The 18010-nt window shown below is 41.5% G+C and overlaps 1 protein-coding gene across 2 annotated transcripts in view; it reads right to left on the reverse strand.

The window, feature by feature from the left end:
* Positions 1 to 18010, reverse strand: part of LOC121186883 (chloride channel protein 2-like) — a 143655-nt gene that overhangs the window by 87821 nt on the left and 37824 nt on the right. For both annotated transcript variants that reach the window (XM_041045762.1, XM_041045759.1), the window contains exon 2: positions 13239 to 13389. In XM_041045762.1, coding sequence (XP_040901696.1) covers positions 13239 to 13389 — 151 coding nt within the window. The remainder of the gene's footprint in view (positions 1 to 13238; positions 13390 to 18010) is intronic.

An 18010-nucleotide genomic window follows, 5' to 3' on the forward strand; every position in this document is an offset into this window, starting at 1 on the left:
AAACCTCTCCAAACAAACATTAGCACAATAAAACACGCCCTGATTACCGCATATGGCATCTGCTGAAATTCAAACGAGTTATTTCAGGCTAAGGTCTTTCAATAGCCTGCCAGTGTATTATTGATCAGAACGTTAAATGTCATCAGTCAGACAGTGTCATATCCAGCATATCAGGTGACAGCCCCAAAAGGATGAAATTCAATTTCTAAAATGAACGTCAGATAAGGTCAAACTGATAGACTGTGATAACAAACACGACATGAGCAAAACTAATTAACTGCATTTGATCCCATTTGTTTCTCCCATAGGAATCCATCCCATTCATCACAAAGATGATGAACAGATGCAAAGTTTTCTGCTCTCGTCCAAGTCTGGATACAAACCTGCAGAGCATGCAAAAAATCATGTGTGTGTGAGTGTTGTGGATTGGCTCTGGGCTCACTGATGATTAGAGAGTAATAACTCAGAACACAGGGCTCAGATGGATGGAGAGAGAGGGAGAGAGAGAGATACACCAACACACACACACACACTTCAGATTATACCCAGGAGAGGAGAAAGTGGGTGGAGGAAGAGCTGATGGATTGCAGACAGAGAGGGAAGTGAAGAAAAGATGGAGTGGAAACAGAAGAGGAAAAGAGAGGTCAGAGTGGTGGAGGGAGGAGAGGAAAAAAGGAAAGAAAAATAGAAGAAGACCGGGGAGAACAGGACAGAGAGGTAGAGAAAATGGAAAAGGAGACGAGGAACAGAGGAAAAGGAGAACAAAGTTAGAAGAAAGCGAGTAAATGATGAGAGGAGGAACATGGAGGAGGATGGAAGGGAAGGCGGATGTGGCAGAGGAAACAAAAGCACAAAAAAAAAAAAAAGCTGTGTATTAAAGAATGACGCGATTCCTCTGCAGCCTTTGGAGTTTAATAAACATTGATTTCAGAGTGAGAGGAGCCGGCTGTAAAAACCACGTGTTGATATCACAATCCAAACACATAAAAATTAATGACGCCATTAATTAAACTTTGGCCTACGTGGTTACAGCTGCAATAAAGACTCTCAACACACACACACACACGCACACAGACAGTTCATTGATTTATATTTCTGTGCTCAAAAACCATAGTAGCTCTAACAAATTCACCTCAACATAGTTAATTATGAAATAAATCTGCTTTTACTGTATCTACTCACTGCCTTAGTGTTAGGAGACATAAAAGTGAGTGTACTACAGTACGATCTTTAGACAGTGACCACAACAAATCAACCATTATAAATGAAAATCTGTTTCAGAGGGATTAATCAATGTTGTTTTTACTTTAAAACAGCATGACTTCACTGATGTGCATGATTTAAACACTTAAATACTTCCCAGGGTGTTAGTACAGGAAATATAGACTTTTCTAACTGCATTTTATTTCCTTCAACATTCTTTACCAGTTTGTTGTACTGCTGGGAGAACAGCTAACACTCCACCTGCTTCTCCTCCCCTTAACAACCTGACTGGACCCTGGATTCCCGCTGCCCTCCTCAATTTCTTCTGGACTCAAGGTCTTGCATTTTTCAAAATGAAACCAGTAGGCTGAGAGAAACTCGAACTGGGTACAGCATTACTCTTTAAAACTGCTCCCTGCAGATTTAGAAACTTGATGACTTTGGAAACCTTGTGAATCCCTCAGTGACAGCATCACCGTTGGCCACCTCTTAGCTCACTGTCGAGAGAGAACAGGTCTCCAGGCCTTTTTTTTCCCTCTGTGAGCTATTTTGATGAAATGAAAGTGGCTGAGAGCTGCTCACGTCATATATTACTAATTACATTTATTCTCACTGTGTATCAAAACACTCACTGATCATCAAAACAAACCAGCTGAATAAGCTCATTTCTGTATCATCAGTTATCAAATATAAATATCACATAAGTCATTAAATCAGAGACAAGCTCACAAAATGTTCTTCTTAAATCACCATTACACTGAACGAAACAAGGGTTTAGTTATTTATTTTTTCTTTGTCCACATATCCCTGTAACACACAGCACCTGTCCTCACAAATCACAACCACTCATGATCATTTTACAGGTCACAGAAATGCGATGTGTGCATGCAGCTGTGCGTCTGTGCACTGAAGTGTGGGAAGTTACACAATGGGAAGTTATTTATTGCAGTTTAGGACGTTTATCAGCATGATCAACACCAGCAGCAGTGGCTGCAACATACAGCTAATGTTAAATTAGAGTCAAAAATTGGACACTGTAAATTCATCTGAGCACACAGACACGATTACATTTTGATTACTTACATTTTCAATAAACCTGCTTAGAAATAGTAGAAAAAAGATGCTGCTTATAACAGCAGAATTCGCCTGAGGTTTTCCTCCGTATCAAAGGAACTCATTGATAATCATCATTACATCCACTGGTACACACCAAACAGGCACTGATAATAGTGAGCTGAGCAAATTTAATTTTCAAAAATGTAAACAAAAACAGGCCAATTAGCCCAAATTATTTGATTGGATTGCAATTGGAGGAGACGGAGAGTGAAATTGTGTTGTTTAATGTTAGTACTGTGCATCCAGCACCAGGGAGCGAGCTCTGTCTCTGCATACAGAGTGATACTCTACCCAGAGCACCGGCTCTCATCCTGCTGATGGAAATGAGTGTTCCTGTTGGACAGCGTTCCTGTTCTGGCTGTATGCTGGACTTACCACTGAAACACTGATTTAGACATCTGGCACCATGAGGTGTGTGTGTATTAAATATGAAGTGACCATCTTAATGATCCAAGTCTGCAGTGTTTTAGGTGCCATCTTGGCTCAACCTACTGTCCCTGATGAAGAAAATCAATGTAAGTTTACACTGTGGCTAGTGACCACTCTCACTGCTGACACACACACTGGACTAATGCCACAACCTCTATAGTAAAAGCAACAGCAGTCCAAGATCACCGAACGCGCGCACACACACACACACAATCTGCTTGAGTGGCACTGAATCAAATATTGATCAGTGGCACAAGTCTCCTTGGTTACTTGATATATTAAAGTGAAAGTTCCCTCATTCTCTAACACAAACACACACACACACACACACACACACACACACGCACACACATACAGGCAGGACACAAACTCACGTGGCTCACATATGTGTGTGTGTGTTTTAGTGAGTGCATGTAAATGATGGAACAGCATGTGTTCTTTGATCATGTTCCAGGTTAATGTTGCCCATTCACTGCACAACCTGTTGATTTGGTAAATGCAGTCCAGGCTGAAGTGAAGTGTGTCACACACCATAATCCAATCACACAGTCTCTGGTACATTACCTTGATCACAACTATAATTTAGAAACTTGAGTGTTTCAAGTGGCTGCAGGTTGACAATATGAGAGAAGCACGAGTGTAGGGATGAGATTTTTGTGGTGAGGACATTATAATGCTAGTGGGTGCATAAGTACTTATTATGGGTGTAGGGCTGGGTACTACACTTCGAAACTTCCATGGTACCAACTGAATCGTATTGGAAAAATAGCAAACTTCAGTATCTAAGGAGAAAATCTCATCAGCATCTTGAACCAAAATCAAATAAAGATGGTGAACGTACTGCTGTCTAACAGTCATTTAATGTAACGTTACACAAACATACAAGAATACAGGAAAAACACTATGACTATACTACTATTATAACATGATGATACGATGACATAAGTTGATATAACTTAAATTAAACCTCATTGTGGTAAATAAATCCAGTGAACACAGAGAAACATTAGCATTCATTTACAGTTACATGCCTGGCTACGTGAAAAACTAAAGCCCAATATTCACTTTTCTGTTAGTTTTGTTTCGGGCTACACAAACTCCAACAAAATATCATGGTCTTCAGCTCCTAAATACTGTACAGTACAACCTTCTTCACCGGCTAGTGGCTGACCTTGTCTGCTGTTTGGTGCTGGGCTGTCAGGGTTCATAAGAGAGGAATGAGCAGCTTCATAATCAAAACAAAGGGGTGGCTCTGTAGAGCTGAGGGGAACTGTGATCTGAGCGACGCCTTTCACATTACACAAAGTTATTTGATCCATTGTTGAGGTAAAAATATTGATTTGTGGAGCTTTTACGGTTCCTAATGTAGTCTGGTTTTTGTCACAGCAGCGCTAAATTATGTGTAATATAATGAACATGTAAATACGTTGTGAAGTATTTACACTACTGTGATTTTAATTCAGTTTACAGAGGACGGTACAACCAACAGAGCAGCACTGTGGTGTGTGTGACCATATGATTATTGATGAGGAGGACAGCAGGGACAGGAGTGAATCTTTTAACTGTGGGCCCTCAACTGAAATACTACACCTGACACATGACAGTGACTGACTGACTTTAAAAGGCAGCTGAACAGAGGCAGCTCTGAGAAAGCTCTGAGAAAGAAGAGATTTTTTTTCTTTCATCTTTTTATCCTCCTTTTAATCTCTGCATCTATTTCCTTCAATCTCCCTCAATTTTTGAAGCTTTCCCATATTTTATGAGTTTTTTATTTTTCCTGTTTTCTGAATTCTGTGGAACCAAGTTTCTCCAACCCAGACGAGGCTGACGGTTTGTCGTGATAACAAAGGTGACGTGAACTCACTCATTCAACAAAGTGAAATATAGTTCACAAAGAAAAATTAGCAAAATAGCCTTATAGCCTTATACTCACACACACACTTTTTCTGCTTTTTCTTCTCTTTCTTCTCTCTTTTCTTTGTGTGCTTCCACACTTTTGGCTCTTTAACTCTCTTCCTTTTTGCTGTTCTGCCCTCTTTTTTACTTTACCTTTGGTTCTTCTTCAGTTTTTCATTTTCGCTTTTGTCCTTCAGGATTTTCTTGTAACTGCTCACCAAGCCTCTTATTTAACCTTGTCTCGACTTGTATTCCTGCAGCAATTTTTTTATTCTTTGTTAAGCTGCATGTACATTTTTTTTATGTTTATCTGAAACCAGCCTCAGTTTGTAACTCATGAGCCTAAGGTTTTATATTTTTTTTACAGCAGTAAGTCTCAACTCGATAGTATTTTGGAAGTTTTTCATCTGGTCAATGAAATTACTTTCAAGACTATTCAGTGAGTTCAGTTAAGAAAGTGAGTGACTCCAACCACCCAAGAAACCAGCAGAGACTGCATCATCCAACACACTTAAGCCTTAAGAACTCTTCTCCACTGGAGTGAGGCCATCAGCTACCAGACCCTGGTCACATGGCAAAGCTTGTGTACCAGGGAACGCCACCTCGCTTAGGGTCCAACTGAAAGCGGTTCAGCAGCACAGCAAAAGTAGGCGAACTTGTGGTAACGGCTGATGTCAGACAGAGCTTTATTTTCTCAATTTTAAGTTCTAGAGACGTAGATTGTCCCTGAAATGAACACTTCATTTCACTACCATCAAACTAACTGAGCAGCTCATTTTGACATTCAAATATCAACTTTATTCACACACAATTGCAGGCAAAACTACATGAACCTACACCCCAGGCATGTCACCAAAGTGGCATCATGGGAAGTGTCATTGGTTAACGAGTATCAAAGTGTACGTGTGTGTGTCAGTGTGTGTTTTAAGTGCGCGTCCTGTGACAAATGTGCCCATTCCCCACCTGGACCTGCCATCAACCTATCAGGTGCCTGTCTGCTCTGCCATTTCAATCCAGCTTTACCACTAGCAATGGATGAGGGATGGGGGAGGGGGCAGAGACAGAGGAAAGAAAGAGAGGTATAGGAAGAAAGGGGAAGGAGGAGGAGATGGAAACAGAAGAAAGGAAAGGAGACAAGGAGACGAAAAGATGGGGAGAAAAGCAAAGACAAGAAAGAAGACGAGAGCATGCAAGCAACTGTTGGTCGCTAGGCGCCTGCCGGTCACCATAGCAACATGCGGCGCCATGCTGAGCTCCTGCTGACATCACACCTGTTGAAGCGAAATGCTGTGTGTGTGAGTGTGTCCTGGAACCAATTAAATGACATAGCAGTGCAGGTGGACTGAGGGGTAGAAACAGAGGGAGAGAGAAAAGAAAAGGACAGCTGTGTATATTTCATCACCTTGTGGACACAGCTGCTTACACTGTGTGTGTGTGTGTGTGTGCCTGTGTCTGTGTCTGTGTCTGTGTGTGTCCCTTCTGGGATGCTGGGAGCCCATCTGGGAGCCTGTGACATCAGCAGTGAGAGTGAGTGACAGCAGCCTGAAGCTTGACTGTTTCCACACACACACACACACACCTACATACACCCAGTTACAAAAGCTAGAGGTGACCCCCCCCCCCCCCCCCCCCCACACACACACACACACACGCACACAGTAACAGACAAAGAAAGAAAGACAGACTGAGATGGAGAGATAAAAATCTAAAATTAGATATGTCATTATCCGGATGTTTCTCTTTGTTTCACTGAGAGAAAGAAAAAGAGAGGGAAAAAATAAAATAAGAAACAACCAATAGGGTTGATGTAGATTTGTTTTGGCAAGTCCCATCAGATCCCTAAGTCACATCTGTGGGTAAATAAAGCTTGACTGGGATTTGAATTGGTGCATCACTGTGAGTTACCTTCCACCGCTGCACAGTGTGTGTGTGTGTGTGTGTGTGTGTGTGTGTGTGTTTGTGTGTGGCAGGGCAAGTTCCTCTTGTCAGCTGAATATTTTATGTCCGTTCTCATGGCTGACCTCTTTTAACAGAATTCGTTACGCTGCAGTCATGAGCGCGCACACGCACACACACACACACACACACACACACACACACACACACACACACACACACACACACACACACACACACAGAGTAATGTAATCACAGTGCTTGTGTAATCCTTACCTTTTAACCCTGTCTGGTGCAGGGATTCAATTTAAAATGGTCACTCTCAAATTAGATGCAGTATCTTTATGCCATCAACCTTTAGAGCACAATAACACACATGGGAAATTCAATTGTTTCACCTACGATGATAAAATAGAATGAAATTACTTTGGTGGCTACATGAGAAAATTATATTAGGGTTAACCTCACCCCAACATTTAAACTGAAAGTGAAATGGCCAAAAACATAAGAAATGAATGAAAGGAAAAATATACAAATATTTATTTGTGACCAACTGATGCAGCGAGAACTGGCAGGCAGACTGAGGCTGAGAAGATGCTCCTTCACATCCAGAGATTAAACACCTGAGCACAACACACACACACACACACACACACACACACACACACACGCACAGAGGAACACAGAGTGGACTGCCAGGAACACACTCCCTCTCTGGGGTCCCTGTTTTATTTCTACCTCTGCTCTTGCACCTCAGCATCCACCTGACTGTGCTCCAGTGAAGCTCAATGCTGCACCCTGCTGGCCAGCAAACACAATACCATGCTTTTCCCCAAGGACCACACTGGGTGGTTGAACAGCCAACAGTCAGTGAAAACACCGTATGTTCATTCTTGTTTTGCAGTTTACGGCCTCCAAATGGAGGCATTGTGGGTAGAATAATCCATTCTGCTCTACTGCTCCTAGTTGCCAGTTTCTGCTACGAGGCAGAATGTTTTACTCTGTTTTTATGAGCCGACATGTAAACGGTTCAAAACCCTGATGTACAGTAGGACATCACTAACAAGATTCTTATGTACACCAAATTCAAAACTCAGATTACTATGCCAACTTTCACTTACATGAATGGGACAGAAGAGTGGATGCACACCAAGAAGGCATGCAATGTATTCAGGGATTAAATTAGTTACATGATTCATAATTAAAACAGCAGAACAGCGTAGCCACTTATAGCAGCCACATATGCATCAAATGGCAAAATTTTGCCTTCAACCCCTCAGTAAAATCAGTCATCATACACTTACATTTTCAGAGCTGTTAAATCTGTGAAAGGCTATCAACGCCAGCTCCTTTCTAACACTCTGGATTTGAGGTCTTACATGATCACAGTTATCACCGTCACTGATGCATTATGTTAAGTGGGCACTTACAGATTTTAGTTAAAAAGCTTCACAGCAGGGCTTTCACCTGCTGTGAAGCCTGTAGTTAGGAAAGTGCAAGAAAAGCAACTCACTTAACTTAAAGCACCTTCGTAGCATTGAGAGTCATACATAAATGTCTGCTTTTCTAATAGTGATTCAGAATGAGTTCGTCTGATTGTTTGATCCTCAGCAAAGGTGCAGCTCGATAAAAAAAAAGATTCACTCAGCTTTTCCACAGCCTTGGAAAGGGCAAAGGTGCTCTGGCTGGTGATGCAAGACAGAAGATTCAACTCTTCTGTACAGACTGAAAACGTGGGATTGTTTGATTTGATTTTTTTGATGGTGAAGGAGCTTTTGAGAACATTTACATGCCTGGTGTCTGATGTGATGCACTCACTTGTAGTGTCAGCTTTTAGCACAGTGTTTAGACTGTAGAAGGCAATGGCAGTGCACAGAAAGCCCAGAATGGGAAATATCAATAAACTGTAGATGACAATTAAAATGATATTATACATGTCCACGTAAAGGGAAGACACAATCAGGAGGTTTTAAAAGATTCTACAGCAATAACTACAGGAAGCTGAGGGTGTAGTTGAGAAAATAAGAGTTTAGAGATTTCAGGCCGACCAAATATAACATAACTGTAGACTGAATATGTATCTACTGCATTTTGGCTTTGTGCGGCAGTAGGCTATAGTCTGTGCCCTGATATGCTGTTGACGAGGATTAAAGCTGACACTGTATACAGCTTAACTCGATGGTACACTGAACTGTCAGCAGCATCATGCGACTGAAACACGCTCTGTCTGCTACACTGTTGGCCATAATTAAAGAGACGCTACCTGTTGTTCAAGCCGCTCTGCTGTCATTCCATTTCACAGACAACAATGCCTGGCATCATAAACATAAACACACACACACACACACACACACACACACACACACACACACACACACACACACACACACACACACACACACAGTTACGACACAGTGGAAACGATGACAGCTCCTACAGGGCCAGAGAATGCAGATAACAGGCTGTAGATCCAGCTGCTGGCTACACCCTTCAGCATCATTAAACACCAGCAAATGAATGGGAAGATGTATGTTTGTTTCTCCCTGCATGTGTGTGTGTGTGTGCCTGTGTGTGTGTGTGTGTGTGTGTGTGTGTGTGTGTGTGTGTGTGTGTGTGTGTGTGTGTGTGTGTGTGTGTGTGTGTGTGTGAGAGCAAGTGTATGAAATGTGAATAACTAAAAAGTGAGAGTGAGCAATAATAAAGAGATATTGTGCCGATCTAAGCAGGGGGATACTGTGTATTTGTGTGTGTTTGTGTGTAAGTGGGAGCCAGCGTACCTCCCTGTCTCCCACAGCAGCTGCAGTCATAACCCACAGCAGCAATGAAGAAGAATGTGTGAGTGTGTGTCAGTTTTATATTTACATATATTTTCAGCCAGTCGCTTCATGTTTTATGCCTTTACCTCACTGTGTGTATATATTTTGCCGTTTTCTCATGCAGAGAGAAAAGTGTTTGTGTGCGTGCGTGTGTGTGTGTGTGCGGCCGCAGTGCAATCCAGACCACATCTCTTATCTTTGAAGCCACCTCCTGAGGGATAAATCAATTCAATCGCTGGCATTTTGGTGTCCTGATCCTTACAAAGAAGATGAGAGGAAGAGGAGGAGGAGGAGGAGGATGAAGAGGGAGATGGATAGCTGACTCATCAGCTGCCAGCAAGACAAGAGCAAAACTCATCACTGAGATGAGAGCAGAGGACGCACACGTACACGCACACACACATCTGCAGCATTTAGGACAAAAGAGTATCTTTGTGTGATTAGTGTTGGGTGCATTGGTTACTTGTCAACAGCAGAGGGCGCTCTGTTTACACAGAACAGGAAACTGCAGTGTAGAAAAAATGATGCCCGCATGCTCAACAGCACTTCAGCAGTGACTTAACTTAGTCTCTTTGATGTGTGATCATTAAGAGACAACCAGAGAGGACAAAATGTGACAGAGGAGAAGTTAACTTATACATTCTGGTCTTATCCTCTGCATCAAAGCTTCTGGCTGACTTAACATCAGTTTGCTACCCTTCATTCCAAATGCTACAAACTAATAAGACATTACTGCATTTACATCCCTGCTCACCCACTGAAGAATTCTGCTAAACTGGCAAAGCCCGTCCTCTCCACCAGTTGCAGCCTGGTCAAAAATGGCATGTTTCTCCTTGAAGAACAAGTTCAACTTTTTTTTTCCTCTTAAAACACAGTCAGTGCCCATATGAATTCTGAAACAGGCTTTGCTTGGCTTAATCAGTCCTTCTGTTCATACTGGACACCAAGACTATCTACTCCCAATATACTTCCAGTGGAAGTGACAGCATGAATAATAACTTCTACTTTTTGAAGATTTTTCTCAAGACTACAAATGCTTCCTGACTTCATGGGGAAGACAATGATACTTGAAGTTACAGGAAGTACAGGAATGTGATTTATTGTGGTTCCTATTTTATATGCAGTCCTCTACACTTAGTATAAAGTTGACTACTAAAGTGATTTGAATCGACAAGAATATAAAATTGGGCTTGTACCGATACATTCGAACGCACGCACATGCATGTATGCCCTTGTTGTATGCTGCTGTAACAAATGCATGACAATACTTCCGCGGTTTGCGTGGGTACATTCTTGTTCTTATTCTCCAACTCTTATTTTTGTTGTCGATGTTTTCGGCATTTTTTTTTTCTTTCTCTATTTAGTTATGTGCACGGTCACTTTAAAAGAGTACTCCATTTGGATTCCTGTAACTGTAGTGGACTTATGCTAGACGGCTTTTTGATGCAGCAGCACCAGATATATCAGCCTTTCAAGCCCACACATTCTTCCTCCTTGTCAAAACGTAGCACCAGCTCTACCCATAATGAAACTTGATGGCCGAGATTTTGCTCTGACATTCGGGTGTGTTGTGCTACTCGTGGCTAATGCAGCCTGAAGCCTATAACCTCAAGCAGAGATGAGGAGGTGGGCTACAGAGATCCAGAGAGCTCACTTCTTTCTCACTCCACACCCCCATATTTTTACTTTCACTGCTGTAGTCAGCCACAAACGATGACTTAAGTAATGCCACAGTCATGTGTCAGACACAGCTCCCTCTAGAACCAAAAAAAAAAAGCTTAACATAACATTGTTTGTTCATTTTTAAATCCATTTTTTTTTTATTAAGTTGAAAAAAAAATGTGGCGTGTGATGTACAGCTAAACGCCCTCTCTCATCTTCATTTAAATGACATTTCCTCCTTGTGGTTACAGCCCGTTTTATCCTGTTATGTCTCTAATACACAGTCTTATCTAATCTCATTATTATCTGCCGGACACACACACACACACACACACACACACACACACACACAGACACTATTATCAATTACTATTATCACCACCAACAGTACAAAGAGGTGAGGGAATGTGCACATGAATCCAGCTGTGCATTTAATTGCTGGATACACTGACATATGCCATCCACACATCCACGTCCATGCAAAGCGTTTCTGTTGTGACAGTTTTTCAGCGCTGCAGTATTGCTTCACTTTCCCTTTCTGTCCCACTGTTCAGCATGATCAGTGCTACCAAAGCAAAAAGCAGTAAGGCATCAGGTCTATTTTAGACCAGCAACAGTACCTTCACTATTACATTTCCAACACTAAGGGAATGTACAAATGATGCTCCCCTTTTAGGCAGCGATGCTGAAGATGGCTCAGGCTGCTTTATGGAGCGTATACTGTCACTATTTCTTTTAATGGGGCAGATATAATGCACTATGTAAAGCTAACAGTTGCCACTTCAGCTGTGATGTAAAATTCCAAGACTTTTCTACGACTTTCCTGAACTGAATCATCACCACAGACCATTACAGAGGATGTTGTTTCCTGTTTGTTTGTTTTTTTTGGGACTTTTTCTTGAGAAACTTCAGTTCTGAAAATCCTTTATTTCTTTGAAATCTCCAGACTTCCAAGAATTTAATAAAGTTACCAGCCTGCCTCCCAAAAGCCCACATGACCAGAGCAAGCTCAGTTAATAATACCACTGTCTCACACTGGAGCTGTCTTGAGTCTTTGTCTGTTATAAGTGCTTTCCAGAAATTGTCTGAAACAGTTGTCCAGTCTGTGAATTGGTCAGAAGGCAGGAAAATGTGATGTTCAGTGACATTAAAATACACATGAAAGACTGAGTGAAACACTGTTCTAGACCTTTTTAGTACTGCACCACTCTCTGTTCCAAGGCACACCTCATTACTGACTGCTTGGAAATGTCCAGTAAATCATATATGAGGGGATACAAAGAAACAGAGAACTGCTGGAAAAGAAGCAAACTGTATTAAAGCTGAGGGGTAAAAACTGATTGTCGGCTGATTTTATTTGATTGCAATAAAAATGGTGAAATGTTTTTACATTCTAAAATGACACTTGGACAAGATACAGCACCCCACCCAATGGCTGTGCCATTAGTATGTGAGTGTGTGCGTGTGAATGGGATGTAAGAATGTGTGTATGAATGAGTGAATGTGGCATGTAGTGTCGAGCTTTTTGAGCGGGTGATAAGACTAGAAAAGTAAGTGCAGTGAGTCCATTTACCATGTTCCTTGAATTTAGAAGCTTGTTAATATGACATTTTCTTTGAATTCCAGCTGCTCCAGAAGCACCATGGCACCACGATTGTCTTTTGGTGAAGTGAAAATCAAATGTGAAAATGTTGACGTGGCTCAGCGCCATGAACTACGAGCCTAAAGGACGGACTGATATCATGTATGTAGATTTCCCATTAGATGGGAAATTTTCTTTTAACCGAAATGAGAGGAATATGCGGAGTCACTGCAGGACAACACAGAATCATAAAAAAAAAACATTGTGTTCTACATTATTAGTTGTATAACAGATCATCTACTAGCCCCATATTGCCTTTCATGAAAGGCTGTTTGCTTGGAACCTTTCTTGGGCAATATAAGCTCGCCAATTAACCTACTCTGGCGGGAGACCAGTACCTGGAGGAAACCCACTCAGGCACGGGGAGAACCTGCAAACTCCAGTCTCCATGGCTGGTAGGATTGAACCCAGAACCTTAATGCAGTGAGGCAACAGTGCTAACCACTGCACCACTGTGCATAACAGTATTATAGTTATAATAGTATTATAGCAATTACATTACTATTCCTAGTGGATTTGTTTGATCAGTCACTGCTTGACCCTCAGACTCACTGTCAACCCTGTGGTGTGAAACTTACTGCGACACTTGGCACAGCGTCCCTTGTCGTACTCCAGCAGGTCCAGGGTACGGCTTCGATCACTGACCGATCGCCTCTGCCCGCTCTCCCTCAGCCGAGCTGCCTCCTCTTTGGCGTACACCCCGAGCTCCTGTGTGTAGCGCCCATACATCTGGAAACAGACACAGAGCATTAGCTTAAGAATTCAATGTACACACACCCCCAACAAACGATAAGGTCACTGTACATTAAAACAGGGAGAAGCCAAAACTATAGGATGTCACATCTTCAGGAAATTCATTTTCTAATTTCTGCAAATGTGAAATTTATTTGTTTGACTTTACAAATGACCATGTTGGAATTCTCACCACCAATCAAATATGCTAAAAGAAACAAGGAGACAGAGACTGGTGTAAAAAGACAATGCAGAGCTGCTGACTGGTAATGTTTTCCTTTGGTTCGAACTGATAATGACCTGGAAGACCTCTGTAGCATCAGGGCCCTCACCCTACCTGCAGGTCAGAGGTCAGCCAACTGGTCAGTGTGAAGGAATACCTCCAGACCCTTTTTCAGGCCCTGAAAAAGACAAAGGTTGTCTTTTTCGGTGAAGGAAACACTCTCCTTCCCTCTGTCTCTCTCTCTCTCTCTCTCTGTCAGTCTCTGTAATGAACCCAGTAACTTCTCATTGGCTCCAAACTGGCCAAGCCTCGACCTTAACATGACCCCAGTATAACAACCCACACACACAAACATGCTCACCCCAGACCGACATAACACACACACACACAAATAAACATAAAAAAAGACGCCAAGTCAGCAGTATAAGAGACAGGAAGTGGCAAGTTTTGTACACCGCCCAGACACTAGCTCCCCCTCCCATAATGCTCCTGGGTGGTGGACAGGAACAGGGGCACTAATGACTTCCTCTTGGTCACCCGTCACAACACAGCAAGGTATTTAAACTTGCCTCAGCAGGTCAGCCAAGGTCATCAAGGCTGATTTCAGCAGAATGAGTTGCTGATGGGCAAACGTTGGCTATTAGTAGCAACAATAATCAAACATCACCATTATCATAGACACATGCAGGCTAACAACTCATCAGATGGCAGGCCAGATGGTGGCCCTATAGGAAGCAACATTAGCTCCTTGGCCAATAAGTTCTGAATCAATGTTTACAGATACATTTCTTTTCCTGGGGATTGCAAGAACAAAAACATTAGATATATACACTTTGATTAGTGCCAGAACATTTGTCGGCCATTCTGAATTCCTGCAAAACCCACTGTTTAATGAGATTTGCAAAACTGATCCAGCTGTGACGATATTTTGCGTCACTGTATTTAAATCTCTTCGATGACATCTATTACTCTGCAAGTCTAAACCCTGTGGTGCAGAGCCAACGAGGAGGGTGGAAACAGACAGGGTAAAATACTGTAGCATCATTCCTACTATACATGCACAGTGCTAGAACAACTAACTTCCAAGGAGGTTAACAATATCTATTAACATAATGAAGATGTTAATGTGGTAAAACCACTTGAAACAAAAGCATGAAACAAAAAATGTCACAGAATCTCCAAATAATGTCTTGACTAGAATGAAACTTGACAGTAAAAACTTTAACAAAATCCATTCATTTTTCCACGGTCAAATCACTTCAATACAGTACACACAGTGCTCGAGCCCGTAACAAGCCATGCACCCAATGGCCTCAAGAGCTTTGTCATATTTGGACCCACTTTTGTCGCAGAAACACAATGTATGTAGCAGAGTTGGGAGAGGAAATTTATGGCCATAAAACAGCATGTTAACAGAATTATTTGGGATATTTACATTATAGGCCTTTTTAACTAACACTAACACTAAAATGTACACAGCCTTCCACAGGATGAAGCTGACTAAATATGACTAAGACTCAAACTTTTGGACTTATGATCTCAGGCTAAATCTCAAAATAGATGATAAAATTAACACTAGGTCACATGGTATAAACACTCTGGGACTTTCTATAAGCTGCCTTTCTTTCTGCCTTTGGATGGGGGCCATGGAAACTGTCAAATATAGGATATTTGTTAAATAATAATGTTCACAATGAGCAGAAACATTCACTATCATCAGTTCTGATAAAAAAAAAAAAAAAAAATGGCATGACCTTGAAAATAATGCCTACTCTTTCAATGTCACAACAATGGCACTTTCCTTTTTACTTTAAGACTGATATGGTTGTGTTTACACAGCAAAGCAATAGGTACAATGCTATTTCTGTTTTCATAATCAAATGTCCAGATTCACTACATTTCCACGCATGTCAGGATAAAACAGACACTGGAAGCAGCCTACATTTCTTGGAACGTGGCCCCTATGGCCTGATGGAAGAAAGTGTTTAGATAACATACAGTGCACACAGGCACGCACACACCCACGCATCTACACACACACACTCACACTATGCTATTGTGAATGATGACAGACATGCACTTGGCACCTTGTAAACACCGTCCACCGTGCACACAAACAGGAGGCATGCTGGCTATTTTTAGCCACACATAGAAACACACACAGATTCTTGTGCAACTTTGTGTGAACTGTAAAGCTCACTGGTTCACTGCTGTTTTACTGGGGTCAATGATCACAGCAGGTTGACTGACAGCAGTACAGGATTCTGAGCTGCAGAACTCACAGTCAAAACAGAGGATCAAGGGCATTTACCTGAATAAATGGCCGGTAGCTATTCACAGAAAGGATGCGTTCAAGTCAAGACAAACTGTCAGAATACATGTTTGACAGGGCCTCATCATCAACCATGCTGAGAAAAGGTCAACTACTGCTGTTTCCGACCAATGCAACCCTGTCTTGTGCAAGTTCTGTCCATATCAAACATGCTTGGTATTTGTAAAGCCTCGCCAATTGTGTTACTAGGGTCAATAATATTCCGGCAGTCTGTGCAGCTGGTATCAGCACTAGTACTGACTTTTTTAAATGGATCGGGTGAACGTGACTCATCTACATTAAGCACTGTTTCTCAATGTCATTAAAAATTTGGAACTATATACTTTTCATTGCACAAGTCTGAAAACAGTATTCCTGTATAAATGTCTCTACTTAAGGCTTTCAGCATGCTTCAAACAAAGTGCTTGATGGGTGATCAGAGTCTGAAATCCCTTTCCAACGAGACATTCAGGGGCACTGCATCCAACAATTTTCATAACTTTCTGAAACAGACAATCTAACAACCATGTCCGCTTTTTGCAGCAATTAGCCAGGTGTGCAGAGATTAAGAATTAGGATTTTAACTTTTCTCTCAAGCTTCTTTTTTCAATGCCTCTAACGAGAGACAATCCGAAATTGTGCGCAGTTATTCTCATTTATACGATTAATTCTCCATTCACCAAACCCCCTCTTCTCTAAACCAGCTGGCTTTTTCCACCCAGCCTTTTAGTGTGGCCATTCCTAAGACATACAAACATATTTTATGGACTGATCACATGTTGTATGACCATGTTTGATTGATGCTTACAGAGACCTTTGCAGTTAACAAGTGATCGGAAGCACACGGCACCATAGACTAACTATTCATCAGTTGGGCAGACTAATTTTGAATTAGCACATCAGGGAAATGAAAAATGGAAAAGGAAAACTGGAACACTGTGTTCACGCCAAACTCAGGTAAATGACCATCTGCCTCTGATAAGTTTGCCAGCAGAAGGCTTCCTAAGGCCAAGTGCTAAGTTTGAAATACGTTGCCTGTATTTTTCTGCATATTTTGGGCCCTTCAGTTCAGCTTTTCCTGTGTAGATATGGGTGTGTTTTTGTTGATTTCTGCATATCAAAAGCAAGCAACATACCTCCAATGTTCTCAGATGTTAGCTTATTAATGAAATCTATGTTTGTACAGACTACTCCTTCAGTGGGGGGCACCTGAAATGGCTTGACTCTGGCTTATTGAAAGATATAAGCTTGAAATGGGTGGCTTAACTGAACTAGAAGAGAGATGATGGACTTTTCTTGGGGCCCAAGAGAGAAAAGCAAGGGGGTGTGTCCCAGCAGAGTTATGAGTTGGTGCAAAGCTCTAAGTTGAGATCCCAGAGTTAGCAGAGGCCATTTCTTGGCAATGTTGGATATTATTTAGATATAATCGATTCTGATTATATCTAAATAATATCCAACATTGCCAAGAAATGGCCAACGAGAGACTATCTGAACTAGAACTGTTCATCAGTTCTAGTTCTTATTGAATTCTGGCTCACAGGGTTTTCTTGTAAGACCAGAAAAACATGTTGCAAAAACCATTTATATTTTCAAGCTGGATGTTCACTGTCTTGTACTTTTTAATTACTTGAGTTATACACATTACAATTAGCTAATGCCGGGACCAATGCATGTACAAATAAAGACATCAAAAGTTATTCAACCGTTCCGCAGGAAATGCCTAAACACATTAGACTGAAGTTATTGTCATGCAGTGATTATATTTTGATGCATCATTACTGCTTTTGTTAAGTTCAGCCACACTTTTAAGCCTTAGCTCAGCATGAATGTGTTTATGCATTCTCAACCAGTGATTTAAACCAAAGTGCAGCATTAAGGGATATATAAGCAGTATCAAAGCTTTCAGAAGAGTAGTAAAGTTTCTTGATGAACCCCTGTTCTTAAAAATGTGGACCTGGTTCCAATTCAAAATGACTCCGGAATAATAAAACCGTAATTGGTAGAAAGAATTAATTGACTGACAAGCCTCAAAATGCCTTGCGGTATCCATGTAAAAGTTCAATATAGGAGTAGGGAAGGAATGA

Source organism: Toxotes jaculatrix, chromosome 9, assembly GCF_017976425.1.
Source record: "Toxotes jaculatrix isolate fToxJac2 chromosome 9, fToxJac2.pri, whole genome shotgun sequence".
In the NCBI taxonomy this organism is placed as follows: domain Eukaryota; kingdom Metazoa; phylum Chordata; class Actinopteri; family Toxotidae; genus Toxotes; species Toxotes jaculatrix.